Source organism: Equus przewalskii, chromosome 6 (genome assembly GCF_037783145.1).
Source record: "Equus przewalskii isolate Varuska chromosome 6, EquPr2, whole genome shotgun sequence".
Lineage (NCBI taxonomy): Eukaryota > Metazoa > Chordata > Mammalia > Perissodactyla > Equidae > Equus > Equus przewalskii.
In genome coordinates this window covers 48,210,039-48,237,124 of record NC_091836.1, presented here as the reverse complement: position 1 = coordinate 48,237,124, position 27,086 = coordinate 48,210,039, and the positions used below count along the sequence as shown (strand labels likewise).

The window sequence follows — 27,086 nt, the reverse complement described above, 5'->3', positions numbered from 1 at the left end:
TGTGAGAAAGAAAACCACAGCTCCCAAATTGAGTCACTTTTGCTAGGCCTACATCACCAAACAAAGGGCTTGATACCTAACCTATGGGCAGCTTCAGCCTTCCCCAGGAATGTAGTCTAACCCATCAGTCTAGGATTCTCTGTTCAGCACCAATGAGGCAATCTGCCACACGGGCCTCTCCATCCCCCAAAAGAAGATGAGGTCATCCACCTAATAAGATCCTTGTGTCCCCAGAGGGAGCGAACCTTGCATAAAATAATCCTTTTTCCTACGTATGACTTCCTTGTCCTGCCTTTAAAACTTTTCCCTTTCTGGAGTCACATGGAGCTCCTCTCTACTTATTAGAAGGGATGCTTTCCAATGGAAGAATTGCTCAATAAAGCCAATTAGATCTTTAAATTTACTTGGTTGAATTTTTGTTATTCAACACTATTAAAAATATGGTTGGGGGGCTTGCCCCGTGGCCGAGTGGTTAAGTTCGCGCGCTCCGCTGCAGGCAGCCCAGTGTTTCATTGGTTCACATCCTGGGCGTGGACATGGCACTGCTCATCAAACCACGCTGAGGCAGCGTCCCACATGCCACAACTAGAAGGACCCACAACGAAGAATATACAACTACGTACCAGGGGGCTTTGGGGAGACAAAGGAAAAAAAAAATTAAAAAAAATATATATGGTTGGGGCTGGCCCCATGGCCGAGTTAAGTTTCTGTGCTCTGCTATGGCAGCCCAAGGTTTTGCCGGTTCAGATCCTGGGTGCGGACATGGCACCGCTCATCAAGCCATGCTGAGGTGGCATCCCACATGCCACAACCAGAAGGACCCACAACTAAAACTATGCTTTGGGGAGAAAAAGGGAAAAATAAAATCTTTAAAAATAAATAAAATACGGTTCATTCACATTTTTTCCGTTGTTTATCATGAATTGTTTATTGTGAATATCAAGTTTCAAAAACTCAGCCTGAGATTTAAAAGCATGTCTGAAGGCTGCTCCTAGCATGAATCCTAGCATTGGCATCTAGATTCCCCATGCTCATGCAGATAACAGTGTAATTCATTTTTTGTCAGTCTTTTCAGCATTCATGTACAAAGAAGCAATTTAAAGCATATACTATTTTTCCCCTCATAGGCAAAGATCAAGAGGTTTACACTGTGAAATATGCTTTGACTTCTTGTTCATGTAAAATAAATCCTGCACCTATGTCACATCAATGGTGGTGTGCCACCAGCATGTGTGATGGAGCACACTGGAGGGCTGCTGCTGCTGTCCCTAACCAGGCCGTCCCTGATCAAAGATGTGTGGGGACCTGGAATTGGCCACCCCAAGATATGTCTCTTTGGCATCAGGATTATTTGAGGCTGATTGCTTTTGATAAACTGGGACAGGGAAGGAGGAATGGAACTTGCCCTTCGTTAGGACACATTTACATTTGTAAGGTAAATATCTGTAAAGGTGCCTCCCTCTCTGTACCAGGAAGAAAGGCGATGACCTTCTCTCTAAAAACTCTTAATCAATACCAAAGGCAAGGACTTAAATCTGCATTTTATTGTGCTTCTCTGGTAACCTCCTGTAACTGACTTCCCTCCCCCTCCCAACGTTGGCGTCTCCTTTAAGGATTAAGCATCTTTCTTTAGGCTAGGAACTGATTGCTGAGCTCACCTGTGACCCCCCAGCTCCAGACAATCGACTTGCCTCCGGCTACGCCCTCTGAGACAGCAGACCTATCTGCCTCCATCAAGTGCTGTGCTGACAGAGCGGCCTCATGACTGTTGTAAAAGGGACATTTCAATCACATGTGAAACACCCTGTTTGGGGGGTATATAACAACTGTGTGCACCCCACGTCTTCGGTGCCCTTTCTTCCTTCCGGAAGAAAGGCCCCGGGCCATGGTTCCTCATAAAGCTTTGTTTAATTTTCTCTTGCTATTCTGTCTCATGTGAATTTAATTCGTTCTCCAGCCAGACGAACCCACATTTGGGGAGAGGAAATGTCCTCCTCCCCTACAATGGGACCCAGTGGTCAGCAGGGTCAGTCAAACTCCAGGCAGTCATACTAGAGGATGCCCTGGCCAACGGTCCACCCCATCCTCACAGTTTTACAGACTTCTAGCCCAGTGCCAAGGGTCGAGCTGCCTGGCAACAACATCAGCTCCTTATCCAAGGTCACCCTTTGGGAGAAAGCACTCTGGGAGAATCTTGCTTACAGTCACTCAACTACATAAGGTCACACACGTCTCTACATGTACTGACATCAAACCGCAGAGCCTCACCTCAACCCTCAGGCTGATAAACTAGTTACAGTTTCCGAGACACACACTGACACCTCAGCTGCACTCAGAAGCAGAGAAAACAAACAGGGGCTGGGGAGGCGGGCTTTGGGGTATCAGGACAGTAAGGGGCCCCTATGTTCCCAAGGGAGGATGGGAATGGCTTATTTGGATAATTCTGTGGACAGATATGGTAATGAGACCCACTATGCTACAGACTGATAAGATTGTAATACTATTCTGTAAAATATAACTATACTGTAAACTACAAAACTAATTATACATGTTAATTGCATATAATATCTTCTACTTATATATAATATATACTAATTATGTATATTATACTATACATTACTCATTCTATATACAGGTAATATACCACATATACCATATATAAATATATATATACTGTATTCTACATTCTCTCTCCATATGTATACACACATACACACAAAGATACACACTATATGCAGTATTAGATAATTTTAAACTGTATACTCCATTATAATACAGTACACAAATATCTTCTTTTGGTGAGGAAGATTTGTCCTAAGCTAAGATCTGTTGCCAATCCTCCTCCACTGAGTACATGGGATGCCTCCACAGCAGAGCTGATGAATGAAGTAGGTCCACACCTGAGATCCAAACCTTTGAACCCTGAGCCACCAAAGTGGAGCGTTCAGAACTTTAACCACTCAGCCATTGGGGCTGTCCATATCTATTTTTAACATAGATGAAAAAAGCCTCCACAAAATACTTGTACAGGGAATTCAGCAAAATAAAAAATAACCTAAACAAGAGGACCACATGGGACTTAACCCAGGAAAGAAATGTTGCTTTTCATCTAAAAATGAATAAACATAAGGAACCATTAATAGAATAAGTGTCAAAAACTACAGGATCATCTCAGTAGATACAAACAAGCATTAGACCAAGTTCAAGACCCCTTCACAAGGAAAACACTCAAGAAACTAGGAGAAACTCCCTCACCCTGAAATAAAGCATCAGTGAAGAACCCACAGCTGACGTCACTCTTGATGGTGAAGGACTGCGGGCTTGCTCTCTCAGATCAGAGAGAAGACAGAGATGTCTGCTCTCACCAGCTCCACCCACCGTGGTGAGAAAGGCGCTACCAGGGCAGTTAGGCAAGAACATGGGAAAAATCAACCACTCCAGACACACAAAGCTCCACAGACAGACAAGCAAAATCACACAGACTTTGGCATGGCACACATAGGAGGACAAACACAGGCACAGACACACAAACTCTCAAACCCTAAGAGTTAATGGCTCAGAGACACACAGATGTTACCACAGACACAAGCCCAGGCCCTCTGCACTCCTCACTGCTTTTCTTTACTCTTTAGGGCCAATCATCAGACACATGGTATAATTTTATTTATATAATTTCCTTTCTTTACCCCAAAAAGCAGAAAAAGCAAACTGACATTTGTTCTGCTTTGTTCACCAAAGCACCTACCAGAACGGCTCACACCAATGTTCTTCCATTTGGGGCTCAGACGCACACTCACATGGAAGCCTTATACAAGCCTCATCACAGGCCCAGATCTTCACAAAATGCGTTGTTCTCACTCCCACCCCTCCTGGTAGAGGGGTGTCTCCTGGCTCCCAAACCAATCCCCAAAGAGGGGGTCTCAGCCCTTCCAGATGGGGAAGGGATTTCACCCTTCCTGACACCACACAGTACAAACAGGACATCTCTACGAAAATCACAAAATGGGAGACTGGATGGCAGTCAGGGCCCAAAATGGCTGGAGTCATGACATGCCAGCCCCTCTCACTGCTATAAATGCATCCAGAAATCCCATCATGAACTGTCCCTTTGTCACTTTGCTTTTCTTTTGTGAGCTCAGCGAGGGGACCAAAGGTGAGCATCTCCTCGCTCAGCCCCCATGTCCCCTGCTGCAGGCTCCCTGGGAAACATCAGCTCTGCTGTGGACTCACATTCCCACAGACCTCACTCCGTCCTCCCACGGTGGCTCCACCATCTTCACTGAACACTTTCTCCTCAGGACCAGAGTCCAATTTGTACCCTTGAGATTTTAATTTACAGAGGTGACTAAGTGACAACATGGACAGGCCAATGTCACTGAAAGAAGTTTTTCACTTACATTTCCCAAGGCGCACACCATGCCAGGCAGGGTCACAGGGGCTGCATCAGGGTTGCTCAGGAGGCAGAATCAGGAGTGGGACGCAAACCTAGGCCACAGCCTTCATTTGGGTCCACAGGAAATGTGAGTCAGGGCAGAGTGAGCAGCTCAGGACTGGCTGCTTTGAACAATCCCAGCAGCCTCTGGGGCCTAGGGACGGTCCTGTCATCTGGTTCCTGGCCCTGGGGTGGGTTTAGAGCAGGGAATACCGTCTGGCGTTTGAGAGGCAGATAAGGAGGTCTGTAGGGACAGGGCACTGGATAGGACAGGATGCACATGAGAGGCCTGCTCCACATAAGCTGTCCACCGCCAACGTGGAATGAGGTGCCCCTGGGAGGGGCAGGGTCTCCCTATGTCTGAGAGGCCCCCCAAGATGTCAAAACATCTGAAGAGACAGAAAACAAAACACATGACTAATACAATCAGAAAGAAGACAAGGATTTGTCTGCTCACGTCAGCTCAATTCAACAGGGTGAGGGACGTGCTAGCAGGGCAGTTAGGCACCAAATGACATAACAGCATTCCAGATTTTAAGGACATAAATATATAGCCCCCCAGACAGACAGACAAAATCACACACGCTTTCTCACTGGACACACATGTGCTCACATCCACACACAGACACCCAAAGTCACAGACCCTCAGAGATAACAGCCCAGAGACCCACCGCCCAGGCCCCGAAGAGGGAGAGTCGGGGCCCACGATGGCTGCAGTGATCACCGTGTTCCAGCCCCTCACGTTGCTATGATCACTTCCAGAAACACGCCCCTCACCACGTGCCCCTTCCTCATTTTGCTTTCCCATTGGAAGCTCAGGGCTGACAACAAAGGTCTGTGTGTCCTCACCCAGCTGCCATGTCCCCGGCTGGGGTCTCCCCAGTCTGGGATCCATCACCCGCTGAGGTCTCACCTGCATGCAGACCTCGTGCATGTCAGCCCCTTGGGCCATCCTCACTGAGGCCGTGATCACTGCCCTCCCTGGAGGCTTCAATGATGGGTGGAGGCCTCGGGACCTCAGCCCCCAGGTCTCCCAGCCACAGAGAATCACCTTGGGGACCCAGGAAAGCACTGCAAGTTGTTGCGAGAGCATGTTGTGAGATGGCTTGCCTCATTTCTGCTTCTTCCCTTCTAGAAACATTCGGCGCTGCCTCTGACAAAGGAGGCGCGCATCACCTCCTGCGCCTGCGCACTTCAGGAAGGTGGAAATCCCCGCTTTTCTCACTACATCCTTTGGCTTGGTACCCGTTGCATTCTGGGAGCCTTGTGAAGGGAGGGGACACTGTGACAATGGAGGGTCTGGCTGAGACCACTGTTTCATGCAGGTCTCAGGGCTGGAACTCTACAGGGTGAGTCCTGATCCAGAAAAAGCAAGCACAGGCCTTGGTGGATGGGCTCCAAATTCACTCTGGAGGCGGGTTCTGAGGTGAGGGAGCTGGGGTGGTCAGTGCATGAGCCACTGAAACCATAGGGTGGAACATGCCAGAGATCTGAGGAGAGTGATTTAGGTACAGCCAGGCACCTGAGGGACTCCCAGAGCTAGGACAAGGCAGGACATCTCTTCTTGACATTATTGGTGATATTGCAACTACTGTCAAACTGTGCCTGTTGGTACAGAGCTGATATTTATGCAACAGCGGGGAGTACTGTGTTTCAGTGGCCTGTGCCTCATGACATGGGGTCTGGGTTCTGCCACTGCCTCACCTCACAGTCACCTGGGGCTGCAAATGTGAAAATACAGGAAATCTCATTTAAAATGGAGTCAGGAAGCCCTGAAGGGGGAGCTCTCACACACTACTATTCAGCCTACCTTGCACACCCCAAACAGGAAGAAGTGTCCCTCCCATTTTGCAACAGGAGGAAGCTTATTCTACAGATCCCAGCAGGAGGGAGGAAGAATTTCTCCTTGCCCAGCAACAGCCCAGCCAATGAGAAACCACCATATTCAGCCAATAAGAAACCACCACATTCACCAAAAGTCACCATCCTGAACTCTCCTCCTTCAATAGACTTCTGTTGACACAGCCCCTCCGTTTTCTCCTTTCCACTATAAAAGCAAGTCCTTCTGTTCTGTTCTCCCCACCTGTCTATGGTTCACCATAGTTTCCATGTCCTGCATTGTAATTCCTCTGCTATTCCCAAATAAACTCATTTTACTGACTTTTTTTATTTTAAGATCAATATAGCAGCAAATTTCCACAGGGGACAAGTGTTGCATTTAAACATGTTTCCTAGCAAGGAGGCACAGAGTAGGCTTGAGATGGGAAACTTAAGAGCTCCAAATGGCCTCAAGACCTGCTCTGGGAAGATGTGATATTGATGCCCAAGGGTTAGATGAGGACGTTCCTGGAGAGGTGTTACATGCACCTTTATGTTTCAGACCACCACATTCCCAGGATATGACCCAGGAAACCTGCTGTCAACTCAAAGATGGATGCTGGGAGCCACATCACTTTCTCTGCAGTTATGTGAATGACATGAGGGCAGGTGTAGTCCCAGAAGGAGTTTTCTATTCAGACTGGGTACCAGGAACAGTCTATAGTGGCCTATGTCCTTCTTCCCAGTCCTTGCACTTCTTCCTAAGAAGGAACCCAAGGTGGTGGAAGGAAGTGTGGCACACGTAGCAAAGTTCAGGAGAGTTTCACATTCTCCTAGCATGTGAGCACATTTTTGTTGTTTTCTGTTAATTGTTTTTAGTTTATTCACATACTATTTTAAGAATAGCTGAGTTTTCACAAATGTATAGTTACACCACCATCAGGATGGAGAAAAATCCATCACCCCAAAGGAACACTCTCATGGTGGACATTTGTACTGAACCCTCCCACTCTTAAGAACTGATCTGTTTTAGGTTCCTATACCTTTGCCTTTTCCAGAATGTCATACAAGTAAAACACCACGTTGCCTTATAAGTCCTGTTTGGAAGCTTTGACGCCATATTGGTAAAAGTTCATAATTATACAAACCTTGCAGTGTTCTGAGTTTAAAATTTTTGACACTGCCCATTATGCCTTGAAAACTAAGATTCTGGGGCCAGCCCAGTCGCACAGTGGTTAAGTTTGCATGTTCCACTTCAGCAAGCTGGGGTTCACAGGTTTGGGTCCTGGGCGTGGACCTACACACTGCTCATCAAGTCATGCTCTGGTGGCATCCCATACACAAAGCAGAGGAAGACTGGCATGGATGTTAGCTCAGGACCAATATTCCTCAGAAAAAACACAAAACAAACAAACAAAAAACTAAGAGTTTCCACTGTTATGAGCTCTGTGAATTTGGCTAAGAGCCTGTGCTTAACTTTCTATATTTGCATCATGGGAGGAGGGATGGGGGCAGGGGATCACATGAGATACTAGTAATTACAAACTCACCTAACTGCTACACTGCTAAGAAAACATAAATTAGCACTGAATAAAAAGGGAACAAGTTTGGATTTCCATTGTTGCTTAAAGAAAAAAAAGCTGTCAGGTTTTACCCCGTCTTACATAACATCTCCTGGAAATGTCAACATATGGAAATGATCCTAGAAAACAGTAAAAACGGGCTTTGGGGGCTTTGTTCATGGAAACAAAACCTCCCAGCTACTCCTCTTCCAAAAAGACAGAGAAAAGTTCCCAGTTAGAGGATGTCAAATTTACCTCCTTTCCTATCACATGGGATATTACTCAAAATGATACTGTGTCTGTCTACAGCTCACCTCAGTCATTGCTTGGATTAATTACCCTCTAAACATTCACAGCTCTTTTTAGTGTTTTAACCAGGAAATCATGCTGAACTTGCACAGGTATCTTTCTATTCATAGGAAAACCCATGATGGGCTACAACTGTGCAGATGACCAGAACCCTTCCTCAAACTGGGAGAAACTCGAAGGTTTCATGGGCAACGAATTGTGCCAGTCAGTCTGAATAGCAGGTACAATGATATGCTCAATCAAAAGGCAATTTCAAATCCTTTCAACTGATGTTAAACAGGAGCATAAATACAACAAATACCCATGGCCCAAAGCAATGGAAGTCTCGAGTTTCAGATAATCGTGTATCTGGATCGTGCTCAAATAGCACATGTGGTAAAAAGTTTGGCCATGGCTAACATGAAGATGAACTCTGTCTATGCCTTTATCTCTACGGGGAACCACTGCTGTTGACCCTAAGAATGCCAGACTTTCGGTATTGCTGTCCATGTTTTACACCCACACCCAAGCAGCTCCTCCAAAAGTGCTTAAAAATGTATTAAATGGCAGGAAAACAATGATCAATGATGACATCCTCACTCACTGAGGCTCCTACGTACCACCGAGAAGATAGACATCCACCTATGGACGAATGGACATAGAAGTTGTGGCATATATATACAATGGAGCATTATTTAACCATAAAAAACAAGGAAATCTTACCTTTTGTGAAAACACGGATGAAACTTGATGGTATTATGCTAAGTGAAATAAGTCAGACATAAAGACAAATACTTTAGGATGTCACTTATATGTATAACCTAAAAAAAAAAACTCATAGAAAAAGAACTCAGACTTCTTGTTACCAGAGTTAAAGAGGGGTAGGGGCAACTGGAGGAATGTGGTCAGAGGGTACAAACGTCCAGTTATAAGATAAATACTTGCTAGGGATGTAATGTACAACATGATTATAGCGAAGACTGCAGTGTGATATTAGGAAAGCTATTAAGAGAGTAAATCCTAAGAGTTCTCATCACATAGAGAGAAAATTCTTTTTTCTTCTTTTCTTCTTTCTTTCCTTTTTATTCTATCTATATCAGAAGATGGATGTTAACTGAGCTCTTTGGTAATCATTCCACAATATGTGCAAATCAAACTATCATGTTGTATCCTTGAATTTATTCAGTCATGTAGGCCAATTTTTCTCAATAAAATTGAAAAAAAAAAAAGGAGCCAGAGACTGCTGGTCTCTGGACTGTTATGCAAGGAGCTCAGAAGCTGGATTCAAGTTCTGAAAAATAAAAGCCAAGAAACTTGAAACCAACAACTCTTCCATCAGAGAACTGAGGTCATAGGGTAAAGCATTGTCTCCACAACTGGCAAGAGAGACAAAAAGATAGTAATTTTTAAAAATGCCCAAAATAGTAAATTTTTCTTAACAAGAAGTGTCCAAAAACAACCTATTTCACAAAAGCATAACTGACTGGGATTTTCCCAAAGCCTAACTGACAAGAGGGCAGTGAAATAGGCAACTTGAACCACTTCTAGCCTTTTCTGCTCTCAAAGGTGGGGCAATTGTGAAGATGATAGGATTTTATACACCCCCCGACACTAAATATTTGGTGTCTATTCCAATGTCACTTCTGCAACTCCACATCACCAAAGAGATGTCCAACAGTTTGATTCAATTCTAACTCTACCTACCTGCCCAGAGGTCACATCAGACTCCACAGGTTACGAGCTCAGTCCCACAAACTGCCCCTTCTACTTGGCCATTTACAAATTCATAGATTCTCTCAATACCTCACTACATTTATTAATTTACTGAAATGATTCTGAGACCTCAGCAAAATGCTTTCCTTAATATTATTGTTTAGGATAAAGGACACAACTCAGGAAGAAACAAAAGGCAGAGATGCATAGAGCAAAGGAAGGTGGTGGTATGGGTGAGGGGAGTGGAGGTGGAGGCGGCGGCAGAGATTCCACATCCTCTCTGGACACTCCATCCTCCCAGCACCTGATGTGTTCACCAACCCAGAAACCTTCTCAGTTCTGTAAGGGTTCTGATGGAGGTTTCATTACATGGGCACAATTTATTCAATCACTGGCCATTGGTGATTAACTCAGTCTCCAGCCCCTCTCCTCTCCACAGCGGCTCGTAGCTGGCACTGAATGTTTCAAGCCTCTAATCAAGGCTTTGGTGTTTCTGGTGTCCAACCCCCATCCTCAAGCCACCTAGGAGCTGGCCAAGAGTTGCCTCATTAAAACAAAAGACACTCTATCACCCTTATCACTCAAGTAATTTCAAGAGTATCAAGAGGTTTTTGCTAGGAACTGAGGACAAAGACCAAATATCTCCCTTATGATACCACAGAAGATCAAGCCCAGGGACACAGGCTCACTAAAAGATTCAGACCCAATCACTGCACTAAAGAATGTTTCCCCTCTGCCCACACCTACCCCTACATCAACTAGACTCTTGTTCAGTATTAGTGGACTACACTGAAGGAACTAGATGCTTCCAGTAACATCTGGAAGAAGGAAAGGATGCCCCTCTTACTACCGCTAGTCAACCCTGTAATGAAATTCTTGGTGATGCAATTAGACAAAAAGGAAATTATGTACATAGATTGGGAAGCAGGAAATTAAACTGTCCTTGTGGCACAAGATTGTCTATGGAGAAAATCTCAGAGAATCTCCAATACCAAAGAAACCCCTTGAACTAAGATGAGAGTAGAGAAAGGCTGAAAGATAAAATGTTAGTATACAAAAGTCGATTGTTTACTACAGATACACGCACATATAGTGAACTCATCTTTGACAAAGGACCAAAGGCAATTCAATGGGAAAACAGTCTTTTCAACAAATACCAGAAAAAATCAGCAAAAACATGAAAAAAAAAAAAAAGAATCTAGACACAGATTTTACACTTTACAAAACTCAGTTCAAAATAAACCATAGATCTTTAGTGTAAAATGTAAGACTAAAACACTGATATAAAACAGGAGAAAATCTAGGTGACCTTGGGTTTGGTCATTAATTTTTAGATACAATACTAAAAGTAAGATCCAAAATAGAAAAAAATAAGTTTGACTTCATTAAAATTAAAAACTTCTGCTCAGTGAAGCACAGTGTTAAGAGTGAAAACACAAACCACAAACTGGCAGAAAATCTTTGAAAATCACTGATCTGATAAAGGACTGGTGCCCAAAACACCCAAAGAACTCTTAGAACTCAACAAATGGAAGACACTCAACTCAGTTAAAAATAGGCAAAAGAACTGAACACACACTTCAACAATGATTGACAGATGGTAACTAAGCACATGAAAAGATGCTCAAAATTATATGTCACTAGGAAATTGCAAATAAAAGAACGGGATATCACCGGACACCTATTACAAAGGTTGAAATTAAAAGCACTGACAACACCGGATAATGGTGAAGATGGAGAGCAACAGGAACCCTCATTCACTGCTGGTTGGAAGGAATGATATTCTCACTTTGGAAGAAAGGCAGTTTCTTAAAACTAAGCCTACTCATACGACACAATGCAGCAATCACAGTTTTTCAAATTTACCCAAATGAGTTGAAAACAGATGTTCACAAAAACCCTGCAGAGCAATGTTTATAGGAGCTTTATGCATAATTGTCAAGACTGAGATGTAAGCAAGATAATTTCAATTGGTGAATAAACAAACAATTGCTGGTACATCCATAGGATAAAATATTTTTTAGTGATCAATAGAAATGAGGTTATCAAGCCAAAAAGACATAGAAAAACTTTAAAATCATATTGCTAAGTGAAAGAAGCCAATATGACAAGGCTACATACTCTATGATTCCAAGCATGTGACATTCTAGAAAAGATCAAATGTAAGACACTGAAAGATCACTGGTTACCAGGGATTTGGGGTGGGAGGGAGGGATGAATGAATAGATGGAACACAGGAGATTTTTAGGACAGTGCAAGTGTTCCATATGATACAGAAAGGATGGAGACATGTCATTTGATATTAACCAAACACAGTCAATGCTAATGTAAACTATGAACTTTCACGCATGAAATTGGCTCTTCAAATGTAACAAATCTATTACAGTAATACAAATATAAAATATAGGGCAAACTGAGTGGAGACAGATGTTATGTGGGAATCTCTGTACTTTCTGATCAAGTTTTCTGTAAACTTAAAACTGTTCTTAAAAAAAGGGAAATTCTAATAGAAAAAAAGATAAGGACAGATGCATTAATTTTCACCCATAAAGACTGGCTGATGACATAAACAGACCATTTTTCATGCCACTAATTTGAACTTACTTCAATAATCCATGATGGTGCTCTATGAGGCCTGCATCCTGAGACTTGGAAGAGAGGAGAAATTTCCATCAAACGTGTTGTTAAGAGCACAGCATTGTATATTCTTAGAAGTGAAATAAATTCCTTTGTTACTATCAGTAGTGTCTGGAACTCTGACATGGTTAAAGATTGCCCTCCAAGGCTTTGTGTGTGGCCTTCGTATATGTGGAGACAAGTGTTACTTTGATTTGTATTGGAGGTAACTATGAGGCAAGAGATTCCCGGAGTCTTTTACCACAAAGGGGCAACTCTCAGAGAATCACCTGTAGTCTAATGTCTGCAGCTGGAGGCAACTGTTGGTCAGTGATAAGAGGACCACTTGATGGATGGTCAGTGTGATGACCCTCAGGTCCAGTCCTTCATCAGAGATGTCACAATTAAGACATAAAAAGCAACAACCCTGCCCGAGCTCCACCATGTACGAATGTGGTGATGTCATCCCTAAAGTCTATGAACTCTTATTGCTTTTCACTCAGAGAATCCTAAGGAGCTCCCCAGGGAGCCTGGGGGTCTGGGAAAGGGGTGACCTCCTTCAACACCATGGCACCTGGCAGGAAACTGAGGACATGGAAGGCCACCCCATCCTGCAGGTAGGATATCCCTGAGGGCCCAGGTTTGACTCCAAGTCTCCAGGGGCTCTTGGTAGCCATGCTGAGCTCACGGAGTGCTGTTTCCAGGTCCTAAATAAAAATGGACTGCAGGATAGGTGGCCCCATGCTCAGGGCCACCTACTTTCAGGATAACCACAGAAATAGGAGGAATTGTAGCTCAAACAGCTTATAGTGCACGGTCTACGGTAGGCTCTTGCATGACAAGCCATCATGGGTACCCCAGGAGACATGACAGAAAACCAGTGAGGCCTCTATAGTGAAGGAGTCTCTGACAGCACTAACAGGACTGTTGGCTGTATGACAATTTGAAGACAATCTCCAGACAATCGTGGTAGGTGTTCCCACTCAAGTTGGCCAAGTTGCAAGTAGCAGCACAATTGGGCTCCATTAAACTTGTAAACAAGGAATGTATTGCCTCCCAAACATCAAGAAAACCTAGCAGATGTGGTGGGTGCTGAGAGGAACAATATCTAATTCCTCACGGTGTCAGGGAAGCAGTGGGTCTCCGATTATCAAATAATTTCCAGTAATTTCACAAAGTTGTGAGGGCTTCACATTATATGTATGGCAATGTCCCATCACTTTTTGTGAGCTGTTTTTCAATATTTGTATGTCCTGAATGTCCTCAAAGGATGTCATTAATATAACATCGTACCTGTGGTCTTGGAGGAACAGGGATGCAGTTCAGACCCCGCCTGCAATGACTGTGGGAGGGGACAGCTGTGGAAGATCCATGAGGATAACCCACTAAAGGGGCATCACGTCCCCTCAGAGAGGAAGGCCAAGTGCAACTGAGAGGCTGTGGACACAGGACTGCACAGAACAGACTTAGCCAAACCTGTGAGAGCAGGATACCTATCAATTGCTGATTGGTTGTAGTGAGTAATTTCCATGTCGGAGACTGAGTATAGAGGGCTCCGTGGTGAAACCACAGCCTCAAGGTTGATGTAAACCATTTTGAAGTATCATCAGGGGCACCTTCCTTAAATTTAGTGGGATCCCAGGTATAACTGTAACTTGACACCTAGTACTGATTAACTGCTTGAAGGTTTCTGAATTGGTGCATTACATCAGAGAGCAAAAGTAATTCAGACCCTATGGTGTAGGGGCCCATAAGCCAAGTAGTGTACCTTTAACTGTTTGTTACATAAATTCTTTAAGTATATTCTGGATTTCCAAGTGGGTTTTCCAAGTGGTTTCCAAGTGGTACCTTTGTATCAGTGCTTTATCTACTGTTTCCTTCCTCCTGATCTTTCCTGTTTTGTTTTCTTCATCATGGGATACACTTCAGGGGAGGGAGTGCCTCTCTACTCTGCTATTTACAATTTTTTTCCACCCAAGACCCTCAAAACAGTGCCTTCAGGGTTAGGAGCCTCCCCCATGACAACTGGTTTCTTTATAAGTTTTAAATCCTGGTCTCAAGCCAAGTTTTCACTAATCCCTTGTGCCAGAGGGGTGCCATGGTGTTGTCCCCTGCAACCCTGAAGGTCAGGGTCTTTGTGGCAGTAGAGGTACTGAAGGGGCCTGGGGAGCCCTCTGGTATTAGCGGCGTGGACTCAGCCTGCCACCTACTGTCTGCCTTTCCCCTCACTTCTCTTTTTCTTTTAAATGACTGCTCTTTCAAGAGTGACCATCTGATGGACCCACCAGTTCCACAGGGTATATTTCCTGTCTACCCCCGTCCCTGGAGTATGTCAGAGCCCACCCAGTCTCTGTCACGGCTTCACTCTAACACAGATAAATCCTGACAAAGACACTGACCCAGGACTCATTTCAGAAGGCCCCAATCCCACAGTCCTGCTCCCAGATGCCTATAAATTCTTCAAACTGCTAACCTGCTCAGCTGAACCTAGAACTGAGGTTGGTGGGTCAACAACGCAACACGGGGCAGCACAGCTCACAGCACGAGCTCCCCAGTGAGCAGCAGCCCACAGCGCATGCCGCCACCAGGCAGCAGAGCAGGGGAGCAAGGCAGAGCAAGAGAAGACAGACCCACGGGTGGGGTCACGTCTGGACATGCTGCTCAGGGCGCCAACTGTTAAGGTCCCCTGCAGAGGGCTGGTTCCCCTGTTGACACTGATGCCAGGGTGGCGCGCGCACAAACACAGAGGGGAGGAAAAGGCTTAGGACTCACATAACCGAGGTCTGAGGGGAGGGCAGGGCCAGCCTCTCAAGCAGCTCTGACAGGGCTCAGAAAGCAAGGAATGAAGCCTGGCCTGGGGCTTCACTGGGCCTGGGGGTGGGGCCGGGGCAAGAGCTCTGCACACAGGCAGGGGCTGGGGTGGTCGGAATCTCCTGCCTACTCCAGAGAAGAGAAGACCCAGGCTTCCTCCTCAGCTTGTCCAGGTCGGGGCATGAGGGGAGGAGGGTGGGCGGGGCTTAAGCTGTGAGCAGTCACCCAAAAATGTGGAGTCTGACTTCTCACTACAAGGACAAAGTGGGTAAGAAAAATATGCATTCTCAATTGACTTATATAAACAAACACTAACAGGGGCTCAAAAACGATCAAAACTGTATTCGAGGGTGGCTGGAGTAACAGCGCTGGAGGGGACCAGGATATGCCGCACTGAGTCTTAAGTTAGACTTTGTTATCTTACAGATTTACTTCAGGTAAACAGAAATTTATCCTATATTTTACTATTTAACAATCTTTTACTTAATTTTAACTTTCGCACATAGGAAACCATTCTAAGATTTAATTCATTTACACTATCAGTTACAAAAGTGTACAGAATTCAAAATGAAAATTTTTAAATCTCTAACTAAAACAATCTGCAGCATCCTAGTTTGTCCTTCCCCTATAGCTCACACTGGGGTATTTTCAGGAATAAGCAGCACGTTATAAGGCTCAGGCTCCCATTCTCACAGTGAGGAAACTCAGCTGGATCCAGTTTAAGGTTCTGACCCAGATGGACCCAAGATTAATGGGCCCTAATCCAGGACACAGAGCTCCTGACTCTCACAGACTTTCTCAGTGTAAACAAATTACTCTGAGTGCACCTACACTGTGGATGCAAAACTCCAATTACGTCTAGAAACAGGCCCAAGGAATCCAGAGCGACAACCTCAGAAAGGGTGTCACTCTCCACCCCATGAGCATGTGCACCCCCAGCTTTCCAGGGCTCTGCAGCTCCTCTCAGGATAAAGGCTCCTTCCACAGGGTGTGAGCAGTAGGACACCTGCAGGGGGAGGCTCCCCAGGAAGAGCAACTGGGCCTTCAAGGCCTTCCCTCTGCAGGCCCAAGGGGGCCTCAGCTTAGACTCACTGCACTCAGGCCTCTGCCCCCACTGGAGTTTTTTGGACCATCACTGGTATTTTAAATACACAAACCCAGTGTTTGAACAATCCAGCTAAAACACTCAAACCAGTCTTGATGTGGAAGAAAGACGAGGGAAGAAAATTGTATGGCAATTTGCCGGCTCAACAAGAAATTTCATAAGAATGCATTACATTCTGGAAAAAAAAAGATGCTAATATAGTATTATTTCCATGATCAGAAAATTTAAAGTATTAATCCTGAATGAACACTTCAGGTCTGCAAGTCTAAGTCCCAGAAATCCATTTGAACTCACCCAAAATAACAGATATGAGAATGTTACTATCATTCTCAACAGAGGAAAAAAGGAAAACGATTTGTAAATCAAGCAATGTAAAACTGGAGTATTTTATTTTTTCTTAAATTCACGTCTTCCTTTCCTCTTTGGAGATATTTTATATTCTCTTTCAAGCAGTATTGATTACACAAATTTTTATTCATTGAAAAACTGAGACTAAATTTAAGTGAATCTATTTTTCCCAAGGTGACAACCCCAGGGAGGGGCAGTGCTGACAGGGCAGATCGCCCAGGAAAGTTTCTCCAGAGGAACCTGCAGCAAAGGACTGCCAGCTGCGCGTCCGCGCCCAGGACGCAGCCTGGAGGACAGGCGGGAGGAGCTCGCACCACGCGCCTCCAGGGGGATTCGCTTTCTCTCAAGTAAAACATCCACAAATAAGAAAGAAACTCTTCTAAAAGGGCCACTCATTGCCTATAGAAAAACGATGATTAAATTATTGGGTCTGTTTGTAGTTGATAATGATGCTGGGAATCGGAGACGGGAAGTTGGCGTTCGGGAACGTGAAGAGGGATCTGGAAATTTAGGGATTTATTGTCGGTCCTGGAAGAGCTGGGGGGACAGGGTCGTGGATTTGAGACCCTGCTCCCCAAACATTCAGAAAACTCGGGAGAAAATAAGTCCCCTCTGAGGAGAAGGAGGCCCTGGGGACCTACAGACCGCAGCCCCTCCGCGCACGGACCCCGGAGACCGAGGCCCGACTGTCCTGCGGGCCCTCCCGCGGGCCCCGCACCGTCTGGGATACGCGGGGCTGCGGGCGCACAGCGGCCCAGAGACGCTCCGGCCCCAGTCGCCGCGCGCAGGGACCACAGGACGCCCCGGGCCAGGCTGCCGGCCCCGCCCCCACGCTGCGGCCGGAGGGGCCTGAGGGCCGAGCGGCGCCACCACGGACTCGGGGTCGCAGAGCCCGGAGGGGACCGCGGGAGGCCGGGCCCGCCCCGCCGCTTCCCACCAGCCCCTTCTCCCCGTCTCTGGATCCCTTGGGCCTAACTCTCACCATTGCTGAGTTCCCTGAGTCCCCCAGCATCCTTCCTACGCTTCGGATCAGGTCACAGGGCGACAGAGTCAGCGGCAGAACAATGTGGGGCCTTCAAGGGCAAGCGTCCCGTGATCGGAAGGAGTGTGGAGCGGCAGAAAGTTGGAGGTGGTTGCGGAGCGTCTCCCCGCCCACCTGCCCCGGAGCCGACTCTGATTGGACAGTTCGAACTGCCCCGTCCTGAGTGACAGCGGGACGGAGATAACACGTCTGAGTTGGGTTGGAGTTGAACGTTGTCCTCTCCGGGGACTTTTCCATTGAAACGCGGTGCTGTGATGCCACTCGAGGAACTGTGACCCTTCTTTGCAAACACAGACACTTAAAAGTCACCTCGCCACATATAATAATTAGCCTGGCTTCTCTTTGATCTGTGTTGACAGTGTTGATCTCCCACCCAGCGCTTCCCCACCTCCACTGATAGCATACTTTAATGAACCCTATGGCCTCCCAAGCCCTTAGCTCTGGTGCGAAGTTGGAACCCACAGCCCTAGCTGGGTGCAAGTGAGACAGGAACCATCCTAAAGACACAGGGCCATCTGCAAGGCCCTGGGCCTAACAAGATAAAGCCCTAACAAGATTGGCCCTAACCAATCAGTAAGCTAGGAAAATCAGATAGAGACGACCAAGATCCACATTCCCCAGCCTCTGCGCTTTCCTGGGCTTACACATGCGCCCTAGCACCCAGGAGTGCACTGAAGGTGACCCTAGCCCCACTAGCATTGTAAAAATCACACCCAAGGGTGGAGAGTTAGCATGCTAATGATGCATGTGTCACATGAAGTGGTATGTTGAACAACAGTGTAAGCACAAGCACAATCCCACCTCTATATGCTGTGACATGGCCCTCCTCCCCAGCCTTTGCCTAATAAAAACCCCATAATCCCGCTCCCTAACAAGCCAGTCACCTGCCCCTTTCCTTTCTGCGCCAGCTCACTTGTGCCTCTCCTGTGCATAAGCTAACAGACTTTTACTATTCTACTCCCGTTTGTTGTCTCTCTTCATTTCTATCCTGGGGGAGAATAACAACCCAATGTGCCGTAACACCCCCGATAGATTTTCATTTAGAACACCAATCCCTACACCCCATTGTTCTCTATAAAAGCAGCTCCTTTTCTTAGTTTTCTGGATTTGCCCATGGTTTGCCATAGCATGCCATCCCAAATTGCAATTCTTTGGGCTATTCTTTATTTTTAAAGGATGGATTTTTTTTTTTTAGAGTCATCTTGAGCTAACAGCTGTTGCCAATCTTCCTCTTTTTTAGTCTCCTTTTCCCCATGATTATGTATGATAGTTGTAACTTCTTCTAGTTCTCCTATGTAAGCCACCACCACAGCATGGCTACTGACAGACAAGTGATTTGGTTCTACCCCTAGGAACCGTACCTGGGCCACCGAAGTCAAGCACACTGAACTTTAACCATTAGGCCATCAGGACTGGCTCTTGGCTATTCTTGAACAAACTCATTTTGAGATAAAATAACAGGCAAATTTGCTTTTTAAGTTGACAGTAGAAATTAGCAAGTTTTTTCATAAATTACATGGAATTGCAGGGGAACCAGGACAGCCAAACCAATCTTCAAAAGTAAAACAAATTAATAGGATTAAAATTTTCTGATTTCCAACCTGACTAGTCAGCATGGTAATCAAGGTATGTGGTAATTACACAAGGACAGACACACAGACCAGTGGATTTGATTGAGATGCCAGATATAAACCCATTCATCTAAGGTCGACTGAGTTTTTAAAAAGGTACCAAGAATGAAGAAAGAATATTCCTTTCAAAAATTAGTGCTGGGAGGGCCGTCCTTGTGGTGCAGTGGTTAAGTTTGCACACTCCGCTTCTTGGTGGCCCGGGGTTCACTGGTTCAGATCAGGTGCAGACATGGCACTGCTTGGCACACCATGCTGTGGTAGGCGTTCCACATATAAAGTAGAGGAAGATGGGCACGGATGTTAGCTCAGGGCCAGGCTTCCTCAGCGAAAAAGAGGAGGACTGGCAGTAGTTAGCTCAGGGCTAATCTTCCCCCCCCCAAAAAAAATTAGTGCTGGGACAGTGCTTGCCCAGTGGCATAGTGGTTAACTTCATGTGCTCCACTTTAGCAGCCTAGGGTTCACCAGTTCGAATCCTGGTCATGGACCTATACAGAGCTTATCAACCCATGCTGTGGCAGGTGTCCCACATATAAAATAGAGGAAGATGGGCACAGATATTGGCTCACGGCCAATCTTCCTCAGCGAAAAAGAAGAGGATTGGTGGTGGATGTTAGCTCAGCGCTAAGCTTCCTCAAAAAAAAAATTAGTGCTGGGACAACTGAACAGCAACACACAGAAGAGGGAAGTTGGACCCTTACATTATGCCACATAAAATAATTTACCAAAATGAATTGAAGACCTAAATCTGAGGTAAAACTATACTTTTAGAAAAAACATAGGAGAAAATATGACCTTGGATTTGGCAAAGAATTATTAAATATGATACCAAAAGCAAAACCAGTAGAAAAAAAAACCCAGATAATTTGAACTTCATTGAAAGTAATCACTTTTGTGCTTCAGAGGACACCATCAAGACAATGAAAACACCCATTGGAACCCCTGTGCACTTCTGATGGGAATGTAAAACCATGTCTCCATTGTGAAAAGCAATATCGTGGTTTTTCAAAAATTACAGAGAATGCTACCACATGATCCAACAGTTCCATTTCTGAATATTTACCCCAAAAAAGTTAAAAAATGGACTCAAACAGGGGGCTGGCCCCGTGGCCAAGTGGTTAAGTTCGCGCGCTCCGCTGCAGACGGCCCAGTGTTTCGTTGGTTCAAATCGTGGGTGCGGACATGGCACTGTTCATCAAACCACGCTGAGGCGGCGTCCCACATGCCACAACTAGAAGGACCCACAACAAAGAATATACAACTACGTACTGGACGGCTTTGGGGAGAACAAGGAAAAAAATAAAATCTTAAAAAAAAATGGACTCAAACAGATAGTTGTACACCTGTGTTCACAGAAGTGGTATTCACAGGAGCCAAAAGGTGGAAGCAACCCAAGTGTCCATCAACAGAAGACTGGATCAACAAAATGTGGTATATACACAGAATACAATATTAGTATTTTTTCTCCTGTGTTATTTTTTAGGAGTGTTGCAGTCTTACATTTTACACTAAGATCTATGATTCACTTAGAGTTAATTTTTTATGGAAAGTATGAAGTCTGTATCTAGATTCTTTTTTTTGTTGTTGGCATGTGGATGTCCAGTTTTTCTGGCACTATTTGTTGAAAAACTATATTTCCCCCATTGAATTGCCTTTGCTCCTTTGTCAAAGATGAGTTCACTATATTTGTGTGGCTCTATAGGAAACAATTGACTTTTGTATATTAACTTTTTATCCTTCAAACATCCTCTACTCTCTTATTAGTCCAACGGGTTTTCTTTCCCATTTGGAATTCTTCAATATTTTCTCCACAGAGAACATTTTTATATGCCACAAAGACATTTGTATCTCTTGCTTCCCAGTCTGTATATCTCTTATTTTTGTGTGTCTAGTTGCATTAGCTAAGAATTCCAGTACAGGGTTAACTTGGAGTGGTGAGAGGGGACACCCTTGACTTCTTCCTGATATTACCAGAAAACATCTAGTTCCTTCAGTGTAGTCCACTAATATTAAACAAGAGCCCAGTTGATGTAGCGGTAGGTGTGGGCAGAGGGGAAGCATCCTCCAGTCCAGCAATTGGGTCTCAATCTCTTAGTGAGACTGTGTGCCTGGGTTTGACCTCCTGTGGTACGATAAGAAAGATATTTGATCTCTGTCCTCAGTTCCTAGCAAAAATGTCCTGAAGCCCTTGGAATACTTGAGTTATAAGGGTGATAAAGTATCTTTTGTTTTAACGAGGCACCTCTTGGCCAGCTCTTAGATGGCTTCAGGATGGGGGTCAGACACCAGAAACACAAAGCCTTGATTAGGGGCTTGGAACTTTCAGCCCCAGCTCCCAGCCTCTGTGGAGAGGAGAGGGGCTGGAGACTGGGTTAATCACCAATGGGCAATGATTTAATAAATTGAGGCCATGTGATGAAACCTCCTTCGGAACCCTTACAGACAGAATTGAGAGGGTTTCTGGGTTGGTGAACACATGCAGGTGCTGGGAGGGTGGAGTGTCCAGAGAGGATGTGGAATCTCTGCAGCCCCCTCCGCCTCCACTCCCCTCACCCATACCACTGCCCTACTTTGCCCTATGCAACTCTGCCTTTTGTCTGTTCCTGAGTTGTATCCTTTATATAAACCAATAGTAGTAAGTAAAGTGCTTTGTTAAGTTCTCGGAATCGTCCTGAAATTACAAAACCTGATGGGGTGTCCAGGGAATCTATGAATTTGTAGAAGGCTGAGTGGAAATGTCAGCAGCCCAGGCACCCATTTGTGGATGGCATCTGCAGAACAGTCAGTGTGTGGGACTGAGCTCTTAACCTGTGGAGTCTGACAAGAGCTCTGCGTAGTTAGTGTTAGATGTCCAACAGTTCAACTCAAATATCTTTGGTGACATAGAGTTGGAGAAGTGGCATTGGAACCAACTCCATGTATTTGGTGTCTGGAGGGGAAAAACCCTATCATTCTCACAAGTGCCCCACCTTTGAGAGCAGAAAATGCTAGAAGAGACTCAAGTTGGCTCTTTCCTTCCCCACAGGTCAGTTAGGCTCTGGGAAAATCCCAGTGAGTTACGCTCTTGTGAAATTGTTGTGATTTCAACAATTGTGAGGTTGTTTTGAGGATGTGCTTTGTTAGGAACAAAATATTCTGGGCATATTTTAAAATACCTACTTTTTGGTCTCTCTTTTTAATTTTGGGGATGCTAGTTTACCGCATGTACTCATTTATCTGATGGAAGAGTTGATTTTAAGTTTCTTGGCTTTTCTCTTCTGCAGACTGGAAGGTGGTTTCTAAGCTCTTGACGTGCCAGACCAGAGACCAGAAGTCTCTTTTTTTTTGACTACTGACAGCTTTAAAGTTTCATCTCTCCTTCATTCCCTTGTGCCCCACATCTTAACATGGTGATAAGAAAGCCTGGATCCCCCTTCCTTTAGTTCCGGCAAATGATTCAGTCCACAAAAGGCCCTGCCCCTTTACCCAAACTCTCACCCTAGCCCACCTCCTTCAGTAAAATACCCAGGCCAGGCTCCTCTCCTTGCTCCCTCCGGGCATTTCCCACCTGCCTGAGAGGCCTGCCCTGCCCTCCCCTGACAGTTCCGTGATGAGAATAGTAAACCCTTTCATACCCTCTAGGCATGTGGGTGTTATCATTAGTGTAGACATCTGAACCAAATCAAGGGTTGGGGTCCACCTGCTTGTGCAGGTGACCATAAAGCTTATACAATAGGTAACATGCTGCATATTTTTAAGTACTTGTTGCTTTATTTTTCTGTTGATAAATCCTCCAGATCATTTGATATTAATAGATGCCACCCTTGTATGAGTCTCTAAGTGCATTCTGTGGACATTCTTGAAAACTTGCTGGATTGGGGCCGGACCGGTGGCGCAGTGGTTAAGTTCACACGTTCCGCTTCTCGGCGCCCTGGGGTTCACTGGTTTGGATCCCAGGTGCGGACATGGCACAGCTTGGCACGCCAGGCTGTGCTAGGCATCCCACATATAAAGTAGAGGAAGATGCGCACGGATGTTAGCTCAGGGCCAGGCTTCTTCAGCGAAAAAGAGGAGGGCTGGCAGTAGTTAGCTCAGGGTTAGCTAATCTTCCTCAAAAAAATAGAAAAAATAAAAATAAAAAATAAAACAAAACAAAAAACAAAAAAACTTGCAGGGCTGTAGATAGTGATCAAGTTCGAATTTACAGGAAATAGCAATGGAGTACATGACTTGACCCTTCCTCCATTTGTGCATAACTTATTGATTTGTTCACAATAGTCTTCAACACTTAGGTTTATGGGATTATTTAATTGAAAAATTTTTGTTCCAATCACTGTGAAATGGGATCTACTGGATGTTTTATTTTCTATTTACCTCATTGCCAAGGGGCTAGACATTTCCTTATATATATAGTCGGCCCTTTGTATCCACAGGTTTTGCAGCCACAGAATCAACCAACCGTGAACCAAAACCTGCAGAGATGCAGGGCCAACTGTATGATCTTCTGTTAAGTACACTTTGCTTTATTCCCATTTTTAAGTTATGCGTCTGTTCATTTTTACTCTGGAAACTAACCCTTTTATGTTGTATGTATTGGTGATATTTTTCTTTCCCTTGATGTTTATCTTTTAAGTACCTTAATTTTAATATATTTGAATTTGTCTGTCTCTGGCTTTATGGCTTGTTCTTTTTCTTGTATGAGAATTTTCTCCCTATTCTTGTGTCAATAAAACATTCACCTGTGACTTCTAAAAGTGGCCCAGTCTTATCTTTCACATTTAAATCTACAATAAATGGGCTATTGTCCATGGAACAGAGGGGAATGCAATGCATTTTTTTTTTTTTGACTTTTTTTTTTTTTTTATTAATGTTATGATAGATTACAAGCTTGTGAGATTTCAGTTGTACATTTTTGTTAGTCATGTTGTGGGTACACCACTTCCCCCTCCGTACCCTCCCCCCACCCCCCCTTTTCCCTGGTAACCACCAATCAGATCTCCTTCTCAATATACTAATTTCCACCTATGAGTGGAGTCATATAGAGTTCGTCTTTCTCTGACTGACTTATTTCGCTTAACATAATACCCTCGAGGTCCATCCACATTGTTGTGAATGGGCCAATTTCGTCTTTTTTTATGGCTGAGTAGTATTCCATTGTGTATATATACCACATCTTCTTTATCCAATCATTAGTTTCTGGGCATGTAGGCTGGTTCCACGTCTTGGCTATTGTAAATAATGCTGCAATGAACATAGGGGTGCAACGGACTCTTGAGATATCTGATATCAGGTTCTTAGGATAGATACCCAGTAATGGGATGGCTGGGTCATAGGGTATTTCTATTTTTAACTTTTTGAGAAATCTCCATACTGTTTTCCATAGTGGCTGTACCAGTTTGCATTCCCACCAACAGTGTATGAGGGTTCCTCTTTCTCCACAACCCCTCCAACATTTGTCGTTCTTGGTTTTGGATGTTTTTGCCAATCTAACGGGGGTAAGGTGATATCTTAGTGTAGTTTTGATTTGCATTTCCCTGATGATTAGCGATGATGAACATCTTTTCATGTGTCTATTGGCCATATTCATATCTTCTTTTGAGAAATGTCTGTTCATGTCCTCTGCCCATTTTTTGATCGGGTTGTTTGTTTTTTTGTTGTTAAGTAGTGTGAGTTCTTTGTATATTATGGAGATTAACCCTTTGTCGGATAAGTGGCTTGTAAATATTTTTTCCCAATTAGTGAGCTGTTTTTTTGTTTCAATCCTGTTTTCCCTTGCCTTGAAGAAGCTCTTTAGTCTGATGAAGTCCCATTTGTTTATTCTTTCTATTGTTTCCCTCAACTGAGGAGTTACAGTGTCCGAAAAGATTCTTTTGAAACTGATGTCAAAGAGTGTACTGCCTATATTCTCTTCCAAAAGACTTATTGTCTCAGGCCTAATCTTTAGGTCTTTGATCCATTTTGAGTTTATTTTGGTGTGTGGTGAAAAAGAATGGTCAATTTTCAATCTTTTGCATGTGGCTGTCCAGTTTTCCCAGCACCATTTGTTGAAGAGACTTTCTTTTCTCCATTGTAGGCCCTCTGCTCCTTTGTCGAAGATTAGCTGTCCATAGATGTGTGGTTTTATCTCTGGGCTTTCAATTCTGTTCCATTGATCTGTGGACCTGTTTTTGTACCAGTACCATGCTGTTTTGATCACTGTAGCTTTGTAGTATGTTTTGAAATCGGGGATTGTGATTCCGCCGGCTTTGTTTTTCTTGCTCAGGATTGCTTTAGCAATTCGCGGTCTTTTGTTGCCCCATATGAATTTTAGGATTGTTTGCTCAATTTCTGTGAAGAATGTTCTTGGGATTCTGATTGGGATAGCATTGAATCTGTATATTGCTTTAGGTAGTATGGACATTTTAACTATGTTTATTCTTCCAATCCATGTGCAAGGGATGTCTTTCCATCTCTTTATGTCATCGCCTATTTCTTTCAAGAGAGTCTTGTAGTTTTCATTGTATAGATCCTTCACTTCCTTGGTTAAGTTTATCCCAAGGTATTTTATTCTTTTCGTTGCGATTGTGAATGGGATAGAGTGCTTGAGTTCTTTTTCTGTTAGTTTATTGTTAGTGTATAGAAATGCTACTGATTTATGCACGTTAATTTTATACCCTGCTACTTTGCTGTAGTTGTTGATTATTTCTAATAGTTTTTCTGTGGATTCTTTGGGGTTTTCTATGTATAAGATCATGTCGTCTGCAAACAACGAGAGTTTTACTTCTTCGTTACCTATTTGGATTCCTTTTATTTCTTTTTCCTGCCGAATTGCTCTGGCCAGCACCTCCAGAACTATGTTGAATAGGAGTGGTGAAAGTGGGCACCCTTGTCTTGTTCCTGTCCTCAGAGGGATGGCTTTCAGCTTTTGTCCATTGAGTATGATGTTGGCTGTGGGTCTATCATATATGGCCTTTATTATGTTGAGGTACTTTCCATCTATACCCATTTTACTGAGGGTTTTTATCATAAATGGGTGTTGGATCTTGTCGAATGCTTTCTCTGCATCTATTGAGATGATCATGTGGTTTTTGGTTTTCATTTTGTTAATGTAGTGTATCACGTTGATTGACTTGCGGATGTTGAACCATCCCTGTGTCCCTGGTATAAATCCCACTTGATCATGGTGTATAATCTTTTTGATGTATTGCTGTAATCGGTTTGCCAACATTTTGTTGAGGATTTTTGCATCTATGTTCATCAGTGATATCGGCCTGTAGTTCTCCTTCTTTGTGTTGTCCTTGTCAGGTTTGGGGATCAGAGTGATGTTGGCTTCATAGAATGTGTTAGGGAGTTCTCCATCTTTCTCAATTTTCTGGAACAGTTTGAGGAGAATAGGTATTAAGTCTTCTTTGAATGTTTGGTAGAATTCTCCAGAGAAGCCGTCTGGTCCTGGACTCTTGTTTTTGGGGAGGTTTTTGATTACCGTTTCTATTTCCTTACTTGTGATTGGTCTATTCAGATTCTCCATTTCTTCCTGATTCAGTTTGGGGAGATTGTAGGAGTCTAGGAATTTGTCCATTTCTTCCAGGTTGTTCAATTTGTTGGCATATAGTTTTTCATAGTATTCTCTTATGATCTCTTGTATTTCATTGGTATCTGTTGTGATTTCTCCTCTGTCATTCCTGATTTTATTAATTTGCGATTTCTCTCTTCTTTTCTTGGTGAGTCTGGCTAGGGGTTTGTCAATTTTGTTAATTCTTTCGAA

The 27,086-nt window shown here is 44.2% G+C and overlaps 2 protein-coding genes across 9 annotated transcripts in view; one reads left to right on the top strand and one right to left on the bottom strand.

Annotated features, from left to right (window-relative positions):
- LOC103564870 (putative KRAB domain-containing protein ZNF788) overlaps positions 1–17,876 on the bottom strand; it is a 34,951-nt gene extending 17,075 nt beyond the window's left edge. For 2 of the 8 annotated variants that reach the window (XM_070625465.1, XM_070625466.1), the window contains exons 1-3: positions 17,676–17,830; positions 12,418–12,461; positions 8,824–8,861 (exon numbers count right to left, since the gene is read on the bottom strand). In XM_070625465.1, the coding sequence (XP_070481566.1) occupies positions 8,824–8,861; positions 12,418–12,461; positions 17,676–17,705 (112 nt within the window). In that variant the 5' untranslated portion in view covers positions 17,706–17,830. Of the gene's footprint in view, positions 1–8,823; positions 8,862–12,417; positions 12,462–17,675 lie in introns of all 8 variants that reach the window. The other 6 variants (XR_011541465.1, XR_011541464.1, XR_011541463.1 and 3 more) reach the window with 5 other exon arrangements.
- The window catches only part of LOC103545992 (zinc finger protein 709-like), a 515,885-nt gene that overhangs the window by 360,755 nt on the left and 128,044 nt on the right, over positions 1–27,086 (top strand). The gene's annotated exons all lie outside the window — the stretch shown is intronic.